At 38.3% G+C, this 24,700-nt stretch overlaps 1 protein-coding gene across 1 annotated transcript in view; it reads left to right on the top strand.

Annotated features, from left to right (window-relative positions):
* YLPM1 (YLP motif containing 1) overlaps positions 1-24,700 on the top strand; it is a 77,309-nt gene that overhangs the window by 14,118 nt on the left and 38,491 nt on the right. The window contains 2 exon segments of the mRNA XM_047736138.1: positions 15,244-17,364; positions 20,003-20,123. Coding sequence (XP_047592094.1) covers positions 15,244-17,364; positions 20,003-20,123 — 2,242 coding nt within the window.

Below are 24,700 nucleotides of genomic sequence, written 5' to 3'. Positions count from 1 at the left end.
TTTTGTTTTTGTTTTTTGTTTGTTTTTACTTTGCTTTTTAAAAGGTGTTAAATTCATTTTCCAAGTTTGTAAAAGTATATTCCCCCCCTGCAGGTTGACCTAAATGTTAATTTTCCTGTAGAAAAACCTTACCAATCACATTTTTTTCCCAATTGGAAATTGTGATAGAAATACGTACTCCTTATACTAAATTTAGATAGTACAAAAAAAAATTCTAAAAAGTGAAATTCACCTAATTCCACAATCTAGAGATAATAATTAAAAATATATATGTCATCAAAAATGGGATCATACTGAGCATTTTATCTTGTAAACTTTTTCTACTCATCAGTACATTGGTTAGTTTTCCATCTCAGTGTCAGTGTTATCTATATTATTTTAATTTAACCTGAATTTTGACTTTTGGAAACAAAATATATCTTTTATTTGTTCCCCAAATTTATAACTCTTAAAACATGGCACAAAACTCCACCATTGAATAAGGGGTTGACAGTTCTCTAGAAAACTTGTTTCTTGCATTGAACCTAAATGTGTTGCTGTAACCTCTACCTGTTGATTCTAGATCTGCCTCTGTGGTTAACACATAATTAACATGAATTCCTCTGGGTGCCAGAAGACTTGCCAGAGGCTTTACATGCATTATGTTATCTCGTAGAGTCTTCTCAGCAACCTGTAAATGAGGCAGGCTCATACCCTGTGTTTACCTTTTAGAGACTGGGCCTGCGAGGTTGAGTAACTTGCTCAGCATCATGTAACTGGGAGAGTAGAGCCTGAGTCCACACCCAGTGGGAGCAGAGTCCAGGGGGCTCCCAAAGCAAAAGCACTAGTTAACTGTATTTAATGCCATGATTCAGTGATACTCATACTGTCAGTGATTACAAGTACATTTTGTAGTCTTGATTTACTTGGTATGTGTAACTTTTTTATTAGAATTCCCACTTACCTCTTAGATTAAGCATTGCCTTTTGGATCTGGTGATGAATTTGCTGTCAGAAAAGTACATTATTCTTAACACCTTAAGAAACAGAGATTTCCTGCTCCCTTTCTTCCCTATCATATTAATGTTTTCTGTCTTTTGCCCACCAAATCTTGTAAATTTAGGACCTATTTTCAGTTTTTTTCTTACCATAAGGTACAGCTAATAATTTCACTTCTAGGCAGATCTTAGCAATTATCTAGCACAATATCCCGTCTATAGCAATTGATATTTGTGTTGCATTTTAGGTTGTCATCCTGGGTCTTGCACATATTCTCTTATTATTTCTCTGTGATCTCATGAAGTAAACATATAAGGGAAGTTAAGATTTGGAGAGATTCTAAATAAATTGCCCCAGATGACGTTGCTAGTAAATGATTGAGATGGAATTAGAATCCAAGGCCTTCTGATCGCCCCCCCCTTTTTTTAAAGATTTTTTTTTATTTTTTTATTTTTTATTTTTATTTTTTTTTGAGGGAGAGAGAATGAGCCTGTGCCAGTGGTGTGGGGTTGTGTGTAGAAGGAGAGGGAGGGAGGGTCCCAAGCAGACTCAGTACTGAGCATGGAGTCCAAGTGTGGGGCTCAACCTCATGACCCTGAGATCATAACCTGAGCCGAAACCAAGAGTCAAACACTCAACCAGCTGTACCACCCAGGTGCCCCGATCCACTTTTGAGTTCATTTTACTTCCTGTGACAAGTAGTTGATGGCCTCTTCTTAAACATTGGCACTGTGATAAGGAATACCAGTATAATAAGGTATTGACAGTTTTCTGGAAAGTTGTGCCTAAATGTGTTGCTGTCACTTCTGCCTGTTGATTCTAGATCTGGCTCTATGGTACAATAGATAATTATCCTATCCCCGTCTATAGCATGTCCCTGCCGTTCTTTAAACACCGCTCTCCTGTCTCCCCCATCAGGCCTTACCTGCTCTTCTCTGCCATCGCAGAAACTCAGATTCTTCTTTTCTTTTCACACTAACATTGGGTCTGGCCTCCTCCTGCTACATTGCTCCTTGTCTCGTGAAGGGCCTTGAATTTGTCAGTCTCCTTCAGAATGAACACTTACTTCAGATGCAGGGAACTATAGAGCCTGTTACCAGCTTTGTTATAAATAACGTACTTGTGTAGCTGAACAAAACATCAGTTTGGCTTCCCTGGTCTTTTTCACATTAGCCGTTACTAGGGCAAGCCTCTCTCATCCCGAACTTGTATAGTTGTTTTTGTTTTGTTTTTCTCTTTTTCTAAGACTTTATTTTACATTTCATCTAGTTGGGTTTGGGCCAACTTTCTGGTCTGCTGCAATCTTAATAAATGTTGATTATATTGCTTTTACACGTTCCTCTCCGGCTTTTTCACCTGCGACTTTGATAAGGATGGCTTTTTTTGGTTTTTGAATTGGATCCTGCTCACATTATCTACCCTGTTTCTAAAACCTTTCCCCAATCTAGCTTATGTCATTTCCATTTCTCTTATCCTTCTAGTTCTTTTGCTCACTTAGCTCATATCACGTTTAATTTGTGACTGTTGCCTAGGCATGGTTCTTTTTCCTCCTGTGTACCTAGGTTACAAAAAAAAAAATCAATGGGAAGCTGGTAAGTGAATGAAAGAGACTGAGGTAGGAATAATCCACACTGCCAAGGAAACCTGTGAAAGCTGGGTAGAGAAACAAGAATGGAGAACACAGATAACTAACTTACCAATAACACGCTATCAAAATAAAGTAATGTAAATTACTTTGAGTTTTTGCAAAATCCAGATTTACGCTGCTTTCTAAAAACTGTGAAGGTTTCCAAGAAGTCCAGTGGTAGAACTGCATCATGTGTAAATTCCATACTGGAGCATCTGGGGCAGCTGTTTTAAATTTGTGTGTATGTATGTGTATCATTTGATTCATCAGGTCTTCTAGAAGACTACCACTGCTCTAAAACTGTTAGGTCAGTGGATGTTGGTTTCCCAGAACCCTTTATTTTTCAGTCATAAGATTTATTTATTAAAGGGTGACATACAGAGATATGCACAATCCTGAGTGCATAACTTAGTGAATTTTCACAAAGTAAACACACTTGTGTTATCACTACTGAGATCAAGACATGAAGATAACTAGTGTCTGAGTAGTATTCTCATGCCCCTTCCCATTTTCCTTCACCCCAAAGATAACCACTAGACCAACTTTTTATATCATAGATTAGTTTTGCCCGTTTTTGAAGTTTATATAAATGGAATCCTACTGTGTGTACTCTTTTTGAGTCTGGCATCTTTCATTTGACATTATGTTATTGTGAGATTCATCCCTGGTGTGTTCATTCCCATTTCTCTACAGTATTTTGTTTTGTGACTATACCACAATCTGTTTATCTAGTCTAATAGTGATGATCATTTAAGCTTTTGGTTATTACGAAAAGCACTGCTTTGTGTCTTTTTGTGCTGTATGTGTCCCTTTAGGGGTGTGTGTGTGTGTGTGTGTGTGTGTGTGTGTGTGTGTTTTGTTTAGAAATGTACCAGCGATTGGAATTGCTTCATTAGGGGGTAGGTATGGTTCTGCTTGGATAGATACTGTCAAACAGTTTTCTGAAATGATTGTATCCATGTACATTCTCACCAGCGGGTTTTTTGCATCCTCATCAACACTTGGTATTGTTAAATTTTTAAATCTTAGCAATCTTGGTGGACATCTAGTGGTGTTGTGGCATGGCTTTAATTTGTATTTCCCTGATTACAAATGAGGTTAACTTGTCTTTCCATTTGATTATTGTTAAGTTGAATTTCCTCTCTTATGAAATGCTGATTGAGGTCTTTTCCCAGTTTTTCTATTGGGTTATGTATTTTTCTTACTGATTTGTAGGAATTCCTAATGTATGCTAGATATCATTCTGTATCTAGATTGTCTCAACTATTTCTCACTCTACAGCCCTTTGTCTTTCTCATCCTCACTGTACTGAAAAAGTGTCATATTGATCCAGTGGACCCTTTTAACATTTTAAAGGAATTTTACAAATAACTTACAGAAGTAACAATAAAGGGATAGTGAAGAACAACTTATAGGAATTTTTATAAATATTTTACAAGCGTAGAGCTCTGCCTCAAGTAAATTTTGGCACATAAACGTAAACATAAAAGATGAAATAATCCTGTCACACATTCTCCTGGCAAAGCAAAATGGTCCAGGTTCTTGGCACAAATTACTATGTGATGATATCCTTCCAGTTTAATGACTAAGCGGATGACATTACATTTCCTTTCTGTCCTTAGAAATCTATTGTTCACTCATCGAATCTTGAGCTTGAGAATATTAATCTAGGGTACTGTCATCTGAGGACTTAACAGTTGGAGTTTTCACTTTTATGATTGGTTTCACAGCTTTATTAGAGCCTAGAGTGCTTCTCTCTCTGTGTTTATTTTTTTATTTTGACACAGCTTCCTCTCTCACTTTTCTTTGCCATGCTGGTCAGAAAATGAAAATTTCTAAATTCTCAATTGTGTTCAATGAAGCCTAAAACTAGGGTGTAATATTTTGGGCAATACAAAGTGGGGTGAGGTGACAGCTGTTTTCACCTTTGCTTCATCTTTTAGGCAAATCCATCATTCCTTCATTACCTTTGTATTTTAATCTTCTTTGTCATAGTTGGGGATAATTGATAAGTAATGATGAGTGAGTAATTTAAGATATAGAAGAAAGTCACTTAGGATCCCATAGTGTGTCTTAAATTTATGAAAGGCTGTAATGGACCCATATAGTAATTGCATGATAATGTAAGTTTTATTCTCTTTTTTAAGAGGTAAATTTTCTCTTTGTTCTCGGGAAAGCCTATAAGAAAAAAGTCATGAAATAGCAATCCTCATAATAGAACTGTTTATTTTTTAAGAGTTTATTTCAATTCCAGTTAGTTAGCATACAGTGTAATGTGTGTTTCAGGTATTACAATATGGTGACCCAACACTTCCATGCAACTCCCGGTACGCATCATAGCAGCTGCGCTTTCTAATCTCCGTCCTCTATTTATCCCATCCCCAGCCCTGCCCACCTCTTCTCTGGTAACATCACTTTTTTCTCTAGAGTTAGAGTCTGTTTCTTGTGAGGGGGGCACCTGGCTGGCTCAGCCAGTAGAGCATGGGACTCTTGATCTCAAGGTTGAGTTCAAGCCCCGTGTTGGGAGTAGAGCCTACTTTAAAAAAGAAAATCTTTCTTGGTTTGTCCATTTTTTTTTCCCTTTACTCATTTGTTTTGTTTCTTAAATTCCACACTGAGTGAAATCATCTGGTAATCCTGTCTCTGACATTTTGCTTAGCATAATGCTTTCCAGCTCCATCCACATGGTTGCAGATGGCAAGATTTCATTCTTTTTTATGGCTGACTAATATTCCATTACACATACACATGTATATGTATATATACAAACACACACCTCCCACACACATCTTTATCCATTCATCAGTGGATGGGCACTTGGGCTGTTTCCATGATTTCGCTATCCTAGAAAATGCTGCTGTATACATGGGGGTGCATGTATCCTTTTGAATTAGTACTTGTGTATTCTTGGGGTAAATACCTAGTAGTGCAATTGATGGATCAAAGGGTAGTTCTCTTTTTAACTTTTTGAGGAGCATCCATACTGTTTTCTATAGTGGCTGTACCAGCTGGCATTCCCAACAATGGTGTAAGAGGGTTCCCATTTCTCCACATCCTCACCAACAGCTTTTGTTTCTTGTGTTGTTGATTTTAGCCATTCTCATAGGTTGTGAGTATACTAGACTGTCTAAAAACAAAACAAAACAATTCTAAAATTAGGATCCAGTGAACCCAGAGGAACCTCAAAAGTTAATGGTGTCTTTTGATTAATAGGCATTATTGATTTTAATTTAATAGTCTAATTTGTTGATCTTTTCCTTCATGGTTGGTGCTTTTTTGTGTCCCACTTTAAGAAATCTTTGTTTACAACAAAGCCATAAATACATTATCCTATTTTATCTTCTGTCTTTTATTGTTTTACCTTTTATTTTTAGGTCAACAATCTATATAGAATAGATTGTTCGTTAATGTGTGGTATGAGGTAGGGGTCATGGTTTATTATTTTTCATATGGCTGTGTAGTTGACCCCAGAGCCATTTATTGAAAAAGTCATCTTTTCCTTGCTATGTTGGTAGTAACTCCATCATGAGTCAAATGACTATATGTGGGAATTTATTTCTGGACTCTATTTGTCCATCCTTGCACCAGTATCCTGTTTTAAGTACTGTAGTTTTGTTAATAAATCTTGATATCTCTTAGTATAAGTCCTCCAATTCTGTGTCTTTAGATCAGAGGTTGGCAAACTTTCTCTGTGAAAGGCCAGATGGTAAATATTTTTAGGCTTTGTAGACCACGTTTGGTTTCTGTCAAATATTTTTCTTTCTTCCTTTTATTTTTCACCTTTAAAAATGTAAAAAAAATAATTCTTAACTTTATTTGCCCCATGGGCCTTAGTTTACTGACCCCCAATCTAGATTGACTTGTCTGTTCTTGGTCCTCTCTCTTTCTCACGTCATGCTTAGAATCAGCTTGTCAGTTTTCAGAAACCTGCTGGAATTTTGATGAAAATTGCATAGAATCTCTTGACCATTTTGCACAAGAATTGCCATCTTTGTAATATCTCGGCTTCTGATCTGTCACACATACTTTTTGATTGGTTTTTAGGTTGGAATTGTGGACCTCTTCTGTTCTGTACCTATCTTATTAGGATTAGTAAGGGATTATAAACACTATAATTTTACTCTGCTTTCATTTGTTATGGTTGTTCCTGTTTATAGAGATTACTCTTGGGGGGAATTTTGATTTTAGGATCTTGGTTGTACATATTAGAAAATAACTGAAAAATTATCTCACATGAAAATTAAAAGGACAGGAATTTGGTTCCAGTATTGAGTATTTTGTAATTCCCATGGTCAGCTGATTTGAGTATGTTTATGTAACTGTTGTGACAATAAGATGTTATCTTGTTTAAGGGTATATGTATTTTTCTGCATACCTCTTAAGTTTTTATACCAACATTTGGAGTCTATTTTTTTATGTCAAATCTTTTATAAAGTTTTATAAATACCTCTAATGGTTTCATACCTAGTTTGGGGTTTCTTATTTTTTAGAAGTTTATGGAATGCCTAACTGTACAAAAATTTTCTAAATATTTAAATACCAAATATTTGTTTTTCTTTTCATCAAATCAATGGGCAATGCATGTGTTTTTATGTGATTGTATTCAGTGAATATATACTATGTTTGTACTTTATTTCAAATGTTTTTATATGTTAAAAAGGTCATAGCATTTCATTGTATTGATGTAAACATGACTTATTTTTGTGCATACTTTTAAATTGAATATCTCTTAATATATTTCTTCTAAAGGCTTAAGAATTCTTTACTTTTATAAATACAAAAGGTTTTGATAGTCTTACATTTTGTTACATCCTCAAGCTTTAAACATGTGAAAGTGCAGTGCTGATAAATAATTGCCATTTACGTGTAGTGTTGAAAGTAGATTTCAGTTGCTTTAACATTTTCTTACTCCCCAAATAAAAATAAAATGATGACCCTTCGCTGTTGATCAGCAATTTAATCTGAAAGCAAAGCGCCCTCCCCTTTAAGGAAACTGCATACTGTGTGTGCGGGCATGACGCTTGTAGTAATGAGTTCCTTAACTTTTACAGGCTTGCCACTGTGTTCTCTTCTTCCTTATCTGCACATCTTTTAGTGCCTCTGGCTTCGTTTTTCCTTTCCTCTGGCTTTGACACGTGCTCTTCTCTTTGTCTGGAATCCCTTTTCTGTCAGTTTTTGCTTTACTGCTTCCTATTTCTCCTGCCCTAGGGGCAGGGAGCCCTTTAGTAATTATGTGTTGAGATCCTTCAGTGAGTCAGACCATGGGGATCCCTCAGTGAACAAGGCCAACATGTCCCATTTGATCAAATTGTGTTCTAATTGTTGGTTTACTTGCCTGACTCATCTCGTGGACTGTGAACTGGAGTTATGTATCCGTTTATTTCTAGAGCTGACAGGTCCTGACAGGTGTTCAATCAGTCTTGCTTATGCCAGAATGTCTCGGTTATGGACAAAATTCTGAAGGCGTTCACAGTTTGGGTAGGAAGGCAGTTCATTTGTATTCAGATTTGTTGATAAAACTGGGTAACAAATGCACAAGTGTTCTTACTCTTGTACCTTGTGGAGGATAGTCTTAACACTTAAGTGAACTAGTGATTATTGAATTGAATACAAAGCCGATGGCTTTACACAATTTTAATGATCTCAGGTGTTTTTCCAGGCACTTTGAATTAATAAATGTAACTTCAAGAAAAGGAATTAAACCATCACAATCCGTGAAACAGTATCATAAATAGGTAAATAAGTAAATAAGTGACCTCCATCCTAAGCATTGTGGTGTATCCTTTGACACGTCTCTGGTCAGCTCCTTTTCCTTTGCCCGACAATAACGATGCCAAGCCTTCACCACTTTGCAGAGACCATCTGCACTAGTGCTGCTTTCTTTGTCTCCACAAACATTTTTATTTTGCTTTGTATCTTTATTTTAGCTTCCTGTCTCCTAGAGAAAATCAAGGCTTTCAGGCCCAGTGAAACTCACTTCCTGCCCTTCTGTTTACCTTATCTTACTATCCTCATCTTTCTTCTTCTAGCCTCAGAGTAAGTCCTTCTTCCTCATGGTTAGGGGTAATCTCTCTGTGCCACTTAAATTCATTTTACATTTTTATCCAACTGGTACATACATACAGTTTGGAAAGATCAGGCAAAGCAGCCAGCCTAGATTCTAATGACATCTTTTAATTCTTTAGCTGTTTCTTCTGGTAATTACCTTCCTGTTACTAAATAATATGCTCCGGCTTTCTTGACTTACACATTTTAGATGTTATATATTTGCTTCCAGGTCTGATAAGGATTTAATTCTTATACTACTCCAACCCCATCTATCTAATACATTTATATCACTGTTGTTAGATAAGTAAACCAGGTTTGCTATAGAGGTAAGCAGTGTATTATAATTATATATTCTTTAGTGTAATGACTTTTCTAGAATTTCCAATTGTCTTCTTGAAAAATATTTAAAATAATTCTCCAACCCTCGTCTCAAAAGCACCAGCTCTTTTTTTCCTGAGGAGATCGCTTACCCAAAATTATTCATCTTCTTGCTTTTCACCTGCGCGGGTTGGGTGGTTGGTTGCTCAAAAGTTCTGCCGTATGGCTGTTACTCCAGCATTTCCCTTGACTATCCTCCTGGATTGGATTCACTTTCTACTGAATCTCATGGCTTCCTGTTTGTGGTTTAGTGCCTCTTTTTCCCCAGAGTGCATGCCCAGGTAGCTTACTGAGAGATCGTGGGTTGGAGGTAGGTACATTTTCTGAGTCTTGTGTGTGTGATAATATTTTTATTCTAACCTCACACTTGATTAATCATTTGGATATAGAATTTGAAGTTAAGCATTTAAAATTTTTTTTGATGTAATTAAACTAAAAAAATTAGTTCACCCATTTCCCCCTTAACCCCACACCTGCCTCTGGCAACCACGAGCCTGTTCTCTGTATCTATGAGCTTGGTTTTTTTCTATTGATTTATTTGTTTTTACATTCCACATGTAAGAGAGCTCATACAGTATTGGTCTGACTTACTTCACTTAGCATAATGCCCTCGAGGTTTATCCATGCTGTCACAAGTGGCAAGGTTACATTCTTTTTCATGGCTGAATAATATTCAGTTCAGTATTCACTTTCTTTATCCATTCTTCCATTGATGGACGCTGAGGTTGTTTCCATATTTTGGCTATTGTGAATAATGCTGCAGTGAACATGAGGATGCATGTATCTTTTCAAGTTAGTTTTTTGTTTTCTTCACATACAAATACCCAGAAGTGGAATTGATGTATCATATGGTAGTTTTACTTTTAATTTTTTGAGGAACCTTCATCCTGATTTCCTTGTGGCAGCACCATTTACATTCCCACTAACTGTGTACAGGAGTTCTCTTTTTTCCATATCCCTGCCAACACTTGTTATTTCTAGTCTTTTTGAAAATAGCCATTCTAACAGGTGTAGGGTAATATCTCATTGTGGTTTTTGTTTTTGTTTTTTTAAATTTATTTATTTGACAGAGATCACAAGTAGTCAGAGAGGCAGGCAGAGAGAGGGGGGAAGCAGGCTCCCCACTGAGCAGAGAACCTGATGTGGGGCTCTATCCCAGGACCCCGGGATCATGACCTGAGCCGAAGGCAGAGACTTAACCCACTGAGCCACCCAGGTGCGCCTTTCATTGTGGTTTTGATTTGCACTTCCTTAATGAAGGAAAGATGCATACAAAAGATGTAGAATATCTTTTCATGTACCTACTGGCCATCTGTATATCTTCTTTGGAAGAATATCAGTTCAGATCTTCTGCCCTTTTTTTAATCAGATTGTCTGTATTTTTGCCAGAGTTGTATGAGTTCTTTATTTTGGATGTTAGCCCCTTATCAGATATAATATTTGCAAGTATTTTCTCCCAATCAGTAGGTTGCCTTTCTGGTTTTTGTTGATGGTATTCATTTTGTTTGTCTGTTTCTTAAGGTTTTTTTTTTAATCTATTTGACAGAGAAAGAGACAGCAAGAGAGGGAACACAAGCAGGGGGAGTGGGAGAGGGAGAATGTAGGCTTCATGCTGAGCAGGGAGCCCGATGTGGGGCTCAATCCCAGGACCCTGAGATCGTGACCTGAGCCGAAGGCCATAGATGCTTATCTGAGTGAGCCACCCAGGTGCCCTCATTGATGGTTTTCTTTGCTGTACAGAAGCTTGGTAGTTTAATGTGGTCCCACTTGTTTATTTTTGCTTTTTGCTTTTGATGTCAGGTTAAAAAAATCATTGCCAGGACCTACGCCAAGGAGCTTACCTCTTGTTTTTTTCTAGGAGTTTTTTGGTTTGGGGTCTTACTTTCAAGTCTTTAATCCATTTTGAGTTAGTTTTTGTGTATAGTATGAGATAGCTCCATAGTTGCATTCTCTCGTATGTGGCTGTTTGATGATTTTCCCAGGATGATTTATTGAAGAGACTGTCCTTTCTCCATTGTATATTCGTGGCTCCTTTGTCATGAAGTAATTGACCATATTTGTGCAGGTTTATTTTGGGCCTCTCTCTTCTGTTCCATTGATCTGTGTGTCTGTTTTTATGCCAGTACCAAACTGTTTAATACCATTTAAGTATTGAAGTTGAACGTAATTATTCCTCAAGGTTTTAGGAACATCATTCTGTTTTCTTCTGTCACTTAGTGTAGTTGCTGTACTGTTGTGATTCTTGTCCTTTTTATTGTTTTTAATTAAAAAAATTTTTTTTAATTCTTGTCCTTTTTAAATGACTTCTCCCTATTGCCAGAAACTCCTCCCCCCCTTCCCCCAGTATTCTAAAAGTTCATAGTTTGTTTTGTTTTGTTTTACTAATTATACTGGGTACTTAGTGAGCTAGGCTCTTTCTGTCTGGATATGAGAGTCTCTTAACTCTTAAATTTTTATGGTATTTCTTCATTAATTTTTTTTTCTTCTTTTATGTTTTTCTCTTTCTGGAACCCCTTGTTAGTAGACTTTTGGACCTGCTAGATTGATTTTATTTGTCTCTTTTCTCTTTCATTTGGTTGTACTTTGAGATACTACTAATCCTTTTATTGCATTTTGTTTGGATAATTTTTTTAAAAATTTCTGTAGTTCTTTTGGTTCTGATCCTTTTTTATATATAGCAAATTGATTTATGGCTACAATATCTTTAAGAATCTCTCTGAGGATATTTTTTTTTTTTTAAGTTCTCTTGTGTTTTTTGCATTATCTCTGTTTTCTCCAGATTTAGGACTTCGTTTACCTTTGGTCTCTTCCTTTTGTTTTAGAGACATTCCTCAAATATCTAGATATTAAAATAAATATCCATTTATATTTAAGAATGGGGGACACAGACAAGCTAATTGGAAACTCTGTGTGCATATGGGGGGCATATCAAGTATCCTTGCTCTCATTCAGTAAATTCAGGCTTTGTTTTAGGTGGTAGGGCAAAGAACTGTCTGCTAAAGTTAGAGGGCCCTCAGATTCAAAAATTTAGGGACATTCAGCCTAAAGAAAGTCTGTTTTGATGGTTCTGAATATAGATTTTAATTTACATATTTTAGCCCTCAAGTCTTATTTCTGTCCTTCATGGTATCTGAGAATGTTGACTCTCTAGGGTTCTGTGAGCAAACCAGCCCCATTTTTATTTAATGTCCTTCTACTACCATCATTCTAAACTGCAGCTTCTCCTTGCTCCATATGTTACCATTCATGTTTGCTCTTTGTCTAACAGAATTTAAAAACAAAATTCTCATCTGCTGTTGGTCTCCTTTCTGTTTATAATGGATTTATGTATATCAAAATTCCTTGTGATAACTCTGTGTGGTGTCAGTTTGGCTAGGCTGTAGTACCCTTCCCAGAGTTCCCTTATATGTTTCTGATTAGGGTGGGAGATTTTTGCATCTGACATGAAATATTTATCCCTGGACAACTGAAAAAAGATTCTTACCTATTTCCCGGAAGAGGATATAAAGTCCCTTTTTTGTCCTTGGAGAAATTTTCATTCTTCTAGCTGGTTCACACTCTCTCTTTGACACTCTGTAATTTAAACTCTTGAGATACAAAATTAACTATTATTTATACATCTCATGTTAGATGATAAGGAAGAAAAATCAACCAACAATATTTGACTAATAATATGTATATATTTAAACATGCCAAATTAAGGAAGAAATACTCATAACTATTACAGTTCTTTCTGCAACTGGTCATGTAACTATAGTTGGTATTTATAACTTCCTTCTTCCACTGCCCATTTTATAGTCCCTTTGCTCTCAGCATGCACCTCAGGTGGTCCTGGTTTTTTGCCTGGTGGAGTGACCCAAACCTTCATTCCTGAAGGGTCTGGGCTATTGACAAGCCTGTCTGAATTGAGTTACTGTAATTTTTAATTGACTTTAATCACAGGACATGGAAGTGCTAAGAGGTGTTCTAGAGGCTCTCCATTGCAGACACAGTCTTCCTTATCCTCATTGTGCAGTAGTAACCCAATTTCCCCTTGCAGCTCAGGGCCAAGTCACCCCCGGCCAGTATAGTAAGTCCCTTCTTTGCCTTTGATCAGAACCCAAAGTAGCCAGGTAGCAGTCTCAACTTGAGTTTAATGGAGTTATTGTTGTGTCCCCTGATGAGAGCATTCCTCCCTTTGATACTAAAAGACTTCTAGACCAGCAAAACCTGATGCCTATTCCTGATAGGGATAGGAGATAAATGCTTTATCCAAAACCGAAATTTTTATTTTTCACTGATTTCCCAAGCAAATAAGAGAAAAATTCTTTCTCATTAAAAGCATGAAAGGTATCACCATCGGTTGAGGCCTAAGCCAGAAACCTTGGAATCATCCTAAATTCTTTTGTTATCATTTTAATCTCACCTGTTAGAAAATCCGATCCATTTTACCTTCCTTCACATCTCTCACTTTTATCTCCTCTACATCCTCATGTCAGTCACTGCCATAGAACAGGCTTCACTTTCATTTACCCAAATTATAGAAACAATCTACAAAAAACTTTTCCCACCTATCCATCTGCTACTTTTCTGCTAGGGCAATCTTTTAAAAATCAGACCGTCTGTAGTTGGCTCTAAGTCTCATTAAGTAATTCCCACCTTCTTACCCAGCTGAATTAATTCATCTATGGTAACAAACCCACAGTCACATACCTTAATAAATTAGAGGTTTATTCTTTCTCAGCACTTATGTGATGGCTGTACAATGTCAAGAGTCCAGGTTCCTTCTGATTTGTTACTTTTCATCCCCTCGTGTATTGCCCTTATCTGCATGGTCCAAGATGCTTCCCCACCATGTCAGGGCCAGCATGAAAAAGGAAATATTGAAGAGGAAGATGTGCCCTTCCTCTTATAACCCAGGAAGGTATAACCAGAAGAATGCACCAGTCATTTTTCACTCTCAGCCCATTGGCAAGAACATGGCTACAAGTTCTAGCCGCAGGAGAATTTGGGAGAGTCAGTCCTTAGTTTGGTTAGCTTTGTGTCCAGCTAAAAATGAAGAGTCTTAGTTACTGAAGGGAAAGGGGGAATGACTACTAGAGGAGCACCAGTAGTCTCTGCACAAGGCATACAAGGTCTCCTGGAGATTGATTCTTGCCTACTCTTTACCTTGTCTCTTCGTTCCCTCCCTTTGCACTCCTTTCCTGGCTCTCACCTACTCTGGCTCCTCTTGGCTGCCGCCATGCTGAACTGTTTGCAGACATGCCATGCTGCTGTGTGTTTCTCTGCCTTTCCTCACAGTGCTTCCTTAACCTTCGATGCGCTCACCACCCATTTCCCTTATTTCCAATACACTCTGTTAGCCTGGCCTCAGAGAATTTGTCTTTCCAGACTTAATGTCAGCATCATCTATTGTGTAAAGCCTTTATTGCATAGCAGCCCGTACCCCCTTAGTCTGCTAGAAATGACCATCCCCTCCTCTGTTGCCTTTGTTAAATGCAGATAGACTTCTGTCATTGTACCTCTGGGCACTTACTTACACTTAGATCCTCTTTCTCTTCGATTGTAAACCCTTTGAAGGCAACAGATGACATTTTATTTGTATATCCCTTGGATGTACCATAGTGCTTTGCAGGGGATATGCACTAAAAATTTACAGAATGAGCAAGTAGGTCCATAGCAGATTTTTAGGGCCCTGTCCAGACTTTAAAATGTCAGGGTGCACTCCTAAGATATAGCTGGCTACTGTCTTTTTGAATTTTTTCAGTTAGTCCAGATGATATTAGTTCCAACAATATTTATAATCATCCCTTATATAATAGTAATTGTTTCCTATTTAGTTTTTGACTGTATTTTAATTCTAAAAGTACGCTCAGAATTAGCTGTGGCATTTTTTTTCCCATTAAAAAAATGAGTGGACTTTTCCATCTACTAAGTCACAATGTTTATATTTGCTTTTTAACAATTTAGTGTATCAGTGACTTGCTGCAGGAGATGTTTTGAAGTGAATTATAATAATACTGACGTGAATTCCAAAGCCTGTCCTGAGACCTTCTGAGCACTGCCACTTTAGCATACTGATTCTAGGTAGATGCCTCAGGATTTATATGATGACTGAAAGAGTCATTTTTGTATAAACAGATTCTAAGGCACGATTGCCTTAAATATTCTTACATGGAGAATATTTTTTTTCTGCTTTACTGTCTTGAGTAATATCTTTTGTTTTACTTGTAGATTTGATGGTCCTCGAAGATTTGAGGATTTAGGGTCAAGGTGTGAAGGACCGAGACCCAAAGGGCCTCGTTTTGAAGGAAATCGCCCCGATGGGCCAAGACCCAGATATGAAGGTCACCCACCAGAGGGCACTAAAAGCAAATGGGGAATGATTCCCCGGGGGCCAGCATCTCAGTTTTATATTACCCCCAATACGTCCCTCAGTCCTCGACAAAGTGGACCACAGTGGAAAGGCCCCAAGCCAGCTTTTGGACAGCAACATCAGCAGCAACCTAAGTCACAAGCAGAACCTCTTTCAGGAAACAAAGAACAATTAGCAGACACCAATAGTAACCAGCAGAAGAATTTTAAAATGCAGTCAGCTACATTTTCCATTGCTGCAGATGTAAAGGACACCAAGGCGGCTCAGTCAAATGAGAATCTAAGCGACTCTCAACAAGAGCCACCTAAAAGCGAAGTCTCGGAAGGGCCCATAGAGCCTTCTGATTGGGACCAGAATTCTCAAAGTATGGAGACTCAAATGGACAAAGCCCAAGCTGTTACTCAGCCTGTATCCCTTGCAAATAAACCTCTACCTTCTCAATCTGCTTTTCCCTCAAAACCAGGGGGGATGGAGGGAGGAGCAGCAATGACAACGTCATCGTCATTAACTGCAGATAATGATTTTAAACCTTTGGGTATCGGTCTGCCCCATTCAGAAAACAGCCAAGAGAAGGGGCTGCCTCGGCCAGATAACAGAGATAATAGGTTAGAAGGCAATCGAGGCAGCAGCTCATCTTACAGAGGTCCTGGGCAAAGCAGGATGGAAGACACACGGGAAAAAGGACTAGTAAATAGAGGTCGAGGCCAGGCACTCAGCCGTGGCCCAGGGTTGGTCAAGCAAGAAGACTTTCGTGATAAAATGATGGGTAGAAGAGAAGACAGTCGAGAGAAGATGAATAGAGGAGAAGGCAATCGAGACAGAGGGTTGATGAGGCCAGGAGGCAGTCGAGAGAAAGTGCCAGGTGGTCTGCAAGGCAGCCAGGACAGGGGTAGAGCTGGCAGCCGAGAAAGGGGACTACCTCGAAGGGCCGGCAGTCAGGAGAGAGGACCACCTCGAAGGGCTGGGAGTAGGGAGAGAGTACCACCACGAAGAGCCGGGAGTAGGGAGAGGGGACCACCTCGAGGGCCTGGCAGTAGGGAAAGGGGACTGGGAAGACCAGATTTTGTTCGTGACAGAGGTCCATTTAGACCAGAACCAGGAGATGGTGGGGAAAAAATGTATCCATATCACCGAGATGAGCCTCCTAGGGCTCCATGGAACCATGGAGAAGAGAGAGGGCACGAAGAGTTCCCATTAGATGGTAGAAATGCTCCAATGGAACGAGAAAGACTTGATGATTGGGATAGAGAAAGATATTGGAGAGAATGTGAACGTGACTATCAAGAAGAAACACTAGATCCATATAACAGAGAGGACAGGTTCTCAGCACCACCATCTCGGTCTCATGATGGAGATAGACGAGGCCCTTGGTGGGATGATTGGGAGAGAGATCAGGATATGGATGAGGACTACAACAGGGAAATGGACAGGGACTTGGACAGGGATGTGGATCGGATTGGAAGACCCATGGATATGTATGATAGAAATTTGGATAATGAGTGGGACAGAGATTATGGGAGACCACTGGATGAACAAGAATCACAGTTTCGTGAACGGGATATTCCATCTCTTCCACCTTTACCACCCCTCCCACCTCTTCCACCTTTGGATAGATATCGGGATGATAGATGGAGAGAAGAAAGAAATCGAGACCATGGGTATGATCGAGATTTTCGTGATAGGGGTGAGTTGAGGATCCGAGAGTATCCAGAAAGAGGAGATACATGGCGGGAAAAGAGAGATTATATCCCTGACAGAATGGACTGGGAAAGAGAACGGTTGTCAGACAGATGGTACCCATCTGATGTGGATAGACATTCCCCCATGGCGGAACATATGCCCTCCTCACATCATTCTTCTGAAATGATGGGGTCGGATACAAACTTAGACTCTGACCAAGGCCTTGGAGGGGTAATGGTTCTCAGTCAGAGGCAGCACGAAATCATTTTGAAAGCTGCACAAGAACTGAAAATGCTTCGGTAAGTTGACTACTTAAGATCATTTCTTTTAGTCAAAACCACATGCAGACTGCTCTTTTAAAGTGATGTGATATATTTGAATGGAATAATTTTGCTTCAAGTTCTTATCTTGTAATTTTAATTTGTAACCTGGCTGTTCAGTGCTGTTTTAGGGTTAGGGTATGTATTTAGGAACTGTGTTAATTGTGAGCTTATGTCCTGAAATGTGAAAATTTGGTAGCCACTCTTGGCTTGTATAGATGTGTTGCGGACATACCGTATACTTGTGCATGTTTCAAGTGTCAAACTTCAACTTTCCAGTGCTCTGGACTTCACAGAGCTCATATGTAACACCTTCTCCCCCCACCACTCCCAGAGGCATTTTGTTCTTTGGTATTAGATCTCATAGACTTCATATTCGCTAATCTTCGATAAAACTTTGGAAAGTACTGTAAGGTTTTTCTCTGCTGAAGCCAAGAATGGTTTACCTGAAAGTGTCCTCAGATTTGTCTAACCATTGATACTTTCTTTCTGGGGTGTTTTATCTTTCCTTATAACTAGAAGCAGATATCTCTACTTGAGGATGTTACTTGTTTCTGCATAATCAAATATTTTCTTTGTGAAGTGGAGACTAGAACTTGGATTTCTTGATTTGCAATCACCTATGTATAGGGATCTACATAATGCTTCCCAGGTAGTTGCAATAAAAATAAATAAAAATAAAAAAAAATAAAAAAAAAATTAAAAAGGTAACATTGCATGCTTACTATGTGCCTGGAACTGTATTGAATACTTTGTATATATTCATTTAATCCTTAAACCAACTGTATCCTGAGAGGAGAATTTAGGAGTCATTGATAGATTGTAAGCCTTTGAGTAATTTCTTAGGAATTAACAGTGTTTTGAAAAAATAAAGTAATGGTTAGGTTTTGATATATTCCAGTGTATTATGTTTCCTTCATTTTTCAATTCTGGTCTACATTTGTGGATTATACCAGTTGAAATTATAACTGCAGCTTTATGACTGGAAAAATGTAATGAGGAAAAGTACCTGTAGGTCCAGATGAAAGATCTGGTACCTTGGGCAGCACAGGAGATTTCTGTCTGTAGAAGATATGCTCTGAGAGATTGGACGCTTCCAGATGACTCATGAAGAAGGTGTGAAAACATGGTAGAGAACATTTAGTTGCTACACTGTTAGTTTTAAGTTACAGACACCTTTAATTTAACCCCCACTGTGTGCGGGGCACTGCGCTAATAACTTAGTATGTATTATCTCAGTCCTCCTGTCTCAAATCCTTTTATCTCAAAGGCCTGCAGAGATAAGTAGACGCATCCGCATCCATATCCTCGCTTCACAGATGACACTAAAACTCAGAGAGGTTAAGTCCACTTGGCTAATCAGTGGCAAACCCAGAATTTGAATGCAGTCTGTCCAGCTCTAAAATCTGTTTTGTTTATGGAGAACACCAAGCTGATTGGTGTTAGCAAGCTGCCAAGGTTTCTTTCCTTTTCTTTTTAAAATTTCCTTGTCATCCATTATTGCTTTATATGGAAATGCTGGATAAAAGGTGCTTCTTCTTCACCATCTTTTTTTATAAAGCTCTTTCTAGGCAACATAAACATAATTAAAATATATGAAGGTGATTGGTAAGAATTGTCATAGTTGAATACATGTAAGCTATGTTGTATTGGTGTACAGCCATAATATGATTTATATGAGGCAAAAGATAAACTATATTGACCCCTATTTTGTGTCTATTTGAGTCACTACACCCAATGTAGGGAAGAGATTATAGAAGGTCTGAAGAGGTTATAGTAGATGTTACACCTGATTAAAGTAGGCATTTTAAGGAAAAGTTAAAAAAAAAAGAATTTGATCAGAGATTTGAAGAAAAGCATAAAGAGTTACAAAATTACTCTTTAGGAATGTGAAATGTCATTTTTAAAGGTCTAGACTGACATTTGTTCTCACTGTACACAGCAGGGCCTGTAATTAAAATACCCACAAGAACCACACAGGTAACTAAAAATGAGTAAAAGTGGGCCAGTATAACTGGGGTGTGGTGAGGAATGTGGCAAACTGCTTCATGTAAAGTGGACAGCCACTACTCCAGGCAGTTCATTGTTGACATGAGGAAACGTAGGCCCATTGTTACCAAACCCCTTTAAAATGTGAATTTATATGTGAATTTTTATGTGAAATATCTTGCTTTGTAAATAATGGCAGCTAATTCAGATTTTAAAAACTGATATGAAAGCCAAATTAAAGCAAAAAAATTTCTAGGCCATTTTTGGCCACCATTTTGCAACTTCTGGTCTAGAGTCTTGAACAAAAAATATAGCGGGAGAACTTTTTGTTCAATGAAAGAAACACATGACAAGTAGATAATATTTTAGAATAGACTCATGAGGCAGATTGTAGAGTCTGCCCATGAAGATCCTTGAATACTTTGTAGTCATTTATAGATTGTACATGACAGGTCAGTTAGCTGTATAAAGGCAAGAGAGTGTTACCCTGCAGGTGCTCTGTGAGCACTGTAGAGGGTTTTAGAGCAAGGTTTTTAGGTCTCTTTTTTGTTCTGTGATAACAATTGTAGTCACTTAGGAATGGAGTAAACATGCCTTAATGGACCATGGCAATTTTATTTGTTCACAGGGAGCAGAAAGAACAGCTTCAGAAGATGAAGGACTTTGGGTCGGAGCCACAGATGCCTGACCATCTGCCGCCCCAGGACGCGAGGTTGCAGAACGCATCTTCAAGGCCTGGAATGTACCCGGTATGGGAAAATATGTGCTCAGGAAATGAAGGTGTTCCTGCTTTGTTTGTTTCTATGTTGTTTGATTTTTTCTGTTGTAGTGAGTATCAGATTTCCTCTAGAAAAAATGTAAATTTGGGGAAAGTAAAAAGCTAATGGTAATTGACCTTCGAAAATCTTTTAAGTGTGGTCAGAAGTGTGACAAGTGCATCTTTTCCCTAGGTTTTGATAAGTACACCAAGCATGCCTGAGCTACATGGCTTCATGATCACAAAACTGTAGAATTTTCCTAATAATCTCTTTTGTTCAAAAAGTCCTGTTTTTCATCTGGGCAGTTGCAGGGGCTCCCCATGAACCTTGTTCCTGTGAGCCTCCTGGTCTCCCCACCTCCTTGGCCTACTGGTTCCTCAGCTATGGAAGGGATCAAACATCAGGCCCCAGTTCAGGCGGTAAAGTTCTGTTAAAGACTTGTTTGACCAAGTTCTCCCTTTGTTTTCCATTCATTTTTGTTGTTTGTTGTTTTTACCTTTACGCCAGTGATGGGCTTTTAAAAATGTTGTCATGCAAATAACTTTATAACAATACAATGAGAGAAAAAAACTCAAACCATTTCATGAGGTTAACTCTTCATTTTTCAGTGTTCCCTTTCATCCTGGTCTAACAGATAAAACTCATACATAGTTGTTAACGCCAACGGCCGCCATGATTTCACCTCTCTGTGTCTCCTGTCCCGACCTATGTGTGCGTCCATCAGCTTCCCGATGTGTGTCCTGTCACTCAGCGTATTCAAATCGAAGCTCATTATCATTCTCCACTAAACTTGTTCTTTCTCCTCACCATCACCCAGTTGCACAATATGGAAACGTGAAAATCAGCCTTAACTCTTTCCTTTGTCCTGCCCTTCCATCTTCAGTCATTCTGTTGACTGATTTTACTACCTTTTTAATATTATTCAAATATACTGTCCTGCACTTCCTCACAACCTCAGTCCTAGCCTTTGTCAGCTCTTGCCTAGATTATTCCAGAAACAACCTCGTTCATCTCCCCATCTCATTCCCCTCTGATCCATTCTCCATTCTGCTGCTAGAGTAATTATTTTACTGTATTTTTGAATCAAATTTTGAAGTATAGTTTACATGTCATAAGTCATTTTAAGCCTACGTAGGCTTGAGTTTTGACAAATACAAAGAAGAACAGAATTTCTATTACTGCCCCCCCAAGGTTCTCTAGTGCCATTCTTTACCCCTCTGCTTCACTTCAGACAGCACTGATACAACTTCTAGCCGGATGGACATGCAAAAACATAAACCTCACTATGTTGTGTGCACCCGGTTCCCCCATGGCTTTCAGGATAAAATCTAGAACATTTTATGTTCTTCCTGAACTGGTCTGATCTCCGCTTACCATTACTTACCATTACTATCACTCTCCTACACTCTGCTTTTCTTCCACATGGAGCTTCTTACAACTCTGCAAGTGTGCCAGGCTCTTACCTCTCCATCCCTTTGCACATGCGTGTTGTTTTCTAAAGCCAGTTTCTTTTCTTTCTCTTCTTATCCCCTTCTCCACCTCATTCATTCTTGTTCATTTTTTAGAGCTCAGCTCTGTATCTTTTCCACTTGTGTAAGATGGTTGCCTTCACGTGTACCCCTGTAACATCTTGTACAAGCCTCTGTCATAGCCATTATCCTATTGTAGTTTGTCTGTTAACCTTGCTAGTCTTTCCTTTTAAACAGAGCTCATGGGGTGCCTGGGTGGCTCACTTGGTTAAGTGTCTGCTTCGGCTCAGGTCGTGATCTCAGGGTCCTGGGATTGAGCCCCACATTGGGTTCCCTGCTCAGAGGGGAGTCTGCTTCTCCCTCTGCCCCTCCCCCTGCTTGTTTGTGCACTTTCTCTCTCTCAAATAAATAAAATCTTAAAAAATAAGAAGAATCATCTTAAATTCCCGAAGTGGGATACTTCAGTTACAGAATAAGGACATTTTTAATGATTCCTGGAATACAGCCAATGGCTCTTGAAAATAGTTGTATAACATGTATACTAGAACCTTGCAAGTGTCAGCTACTTAATATTTTTAGTAGATTTAATAGTTTTAATAAGATATTTTAATATGCATTTTTGATAATTAGTGAATGTGAGGTTTTTTCCCCATATTTCTTCTTGTAAAAATTCTACTTTGTTCTTTACCCATTTATCTCTTTGACTCTTGAGGTTTTTCTTAGCAATTTATTTTATTATTAATGTAGTTATTAATTCTTTCTTATATAAATACTGTAGGGATTTTTTTTTTTTTTTACAAATATATATATTGCTTTCACTGTGTAGTGTGAAGAAAACATTTTCTATTTTATTTATAGACATGGTCCCAAGAGTTCTTAAGATATTTGAAACAGGACTGGATAGATCCAGACACAATAGTTTTTGTCTTATATTGGCATTTTCTTCAAGTTTAAAATGCCATAATTGAATGTTTACCCTTAGGTAGTAACCCTTTGTCTTTAACTGCAGCCTATAGTGATCTCTAATTAAACAACATTTCTTGTGTATTGGCCAAATCCATTTGTTACTCAAAAAGTTTGTTTTTAAAGTACAACCCATCCATGAGTAAATATGTAAGTAACATATATTGTTGGCTGGTCTCTGTAAGGTCTAAAATAGCTGTCCGTGAAGAACAAACAGGTAAATAAATAAAATCTTTTAAAAAAATAAAATAAAAAAATAAAAAATTAAAAGAATAAACAAACCAGAAACAATGAACTAAGAGAAAAGTGTAGTGAGCATTTGAATCAAGCTTGCGAAGATTAAAATAAAATTTGACAACTGGGGTTCATTATTGAGTAGATAGGACCTGTCAAGAGGTTTCACTGTCTCTTTAATACACATTTCTGTTGACATTTGGTGATTGCTTTGGGAAAACCATTGTAAACATTGCACGCTACAGTGGCACTCCCTCTTGGGGAGGTTACCAAATATCCCACTCAGTTTCTTTGTTTTGTTGTTTCCTGGTGTTGATGTTGTATGTTGGTACCAATCTTGCCACAAACTACTCTTGTCAACCAGACAACTGAATAGAAATGAGGAGGCTAGCTAGAGTTTATTTCTGTCTCTGGAAATTCACTCTCTTTGTAGCAAGAGGTCACCAGAGTGAGAAAGATAGTTTATAGCAGAGGTTCTTAGCCAAGGAGTCAACGTCAGAATTATTCACAGAGGTTTTGTTTTTAACTAATGCTAGGCTTACACCCTGTGGAAATTCAGTAAGTGTGGGGTGGGCCTGGGACATTTATATTTAAATAGCTAAGTCCCTAACTTTTCAGGAAGGAGAAAAAGAGGGTGGTACATTGTGGGGAGGGGATGATAATGTTGAGGACAAGGTTTTTTTGTTTGTTTGTTTTTTAATTATGTTCAGTTAGCTACTGTATAGTACATAATTAGTCCTTGATGCAGTGTTCAGCGATTCATTAGTTAACGCCCAATGCTTTTGAAGTGGGTATTTTATTTTATTTTATTTTTTTAAAGATTATTTATTTATTTATTTGATAGACAGAGATCACAAGTAGGCACAGAGGCAGGCAGAAAGAGAGAGAGAGGAGGAAGCAGGCTCCCTGCTGAGCAGAGAGCCCAATGTGGGGCTCGATACCAGGACCCTGAGATCATAACCTGAGCAGAAGGCAGAGGCTTTAACCCACTGAGTCACCCAGGTGCCCCTGAAGTGGGTATTTTATTTATTTATACTTAAACCTATAAACCAACCAGCCAACTGGTACTATTATCATAATACATTAAAATACAAAACATCTTTCCGCAAATACTAGAATAATGAACAAATTAGGAGTTATAGTAAAACAACACAAGGGGAAACCCATGAAGCACTTTATAGCTTAACGCTTCACTGTAACAACTGAGGTTATTAACAACTAAAGCCTCACAATGTCAGAAAATACAAATAATCCTTCATCACATACCTTTGTGTTTTTTTATTTTTTTTTTATTTTTTTTTTTTTTTAAAGATTTTATTTATTTATTTGACAGAGAGAGATCACAAGTAGATGGAGAGGCAGGCAGAGAGAGAGCGAGAGGGAAGCAGGCTCCCTGCTGAGCAGAGAGCCCGATGCGGGACTCGATCCCAGGACCCTGAGATCATGACCTGAGCCGAAGGCAGCGGCTTAACCCACTGAGCCACCCAGGCGCCCCCTTTGTGTTTTTTTAAAAAGATTTTATTTATTTATTTGACAGAGATCACAAGTAGGCAGAGAGGCAGGCAGAGAGAGAAAGGAGGAAGCAGGCTTCCTGCTGAGCAGAGAGCCTGATGCGGGGCTCGATCCCAAGACCCTGGGATCACGACCCAAGCCGAAGGCATAGGCTTTAACCCACTGAGCCACCCAGGCACCCCACACCTTTGTGATTTTACTTCCAATTCTTGAGATTAGATTTTAGAGACTAAAGATATCCAAATTATCACTGCATCTAGTTATCTTTCGCCAGAAGCATGCTATGTTGTCCATAGCAGCCAATGCTACTGAAACCTCTTTGATTAGACTCCATTTGTACCCCCTCAGTTGACACAGCATAGTGAGAAACAATATCAAGGCAGAGATGCA

This window comes from Lutra lutra, chromosome 7 (assembly GCF_902655055.1).
Source record: "Lutra lutra chromosome 7, mLutLut1.2, whole genome shotgun sequence".
NCBI classification, from domain to species: Eukaryota; Metazoa; Chordata; class Mammalia; order Carnivora; family Mustelidae; genus Lutra; species Lutra lutra.
The sequence above is the reverse complement of the archived record's forward strand: the minus strand, read 5'-3'. Positions and strand labels throughout refer to the sequence as shown.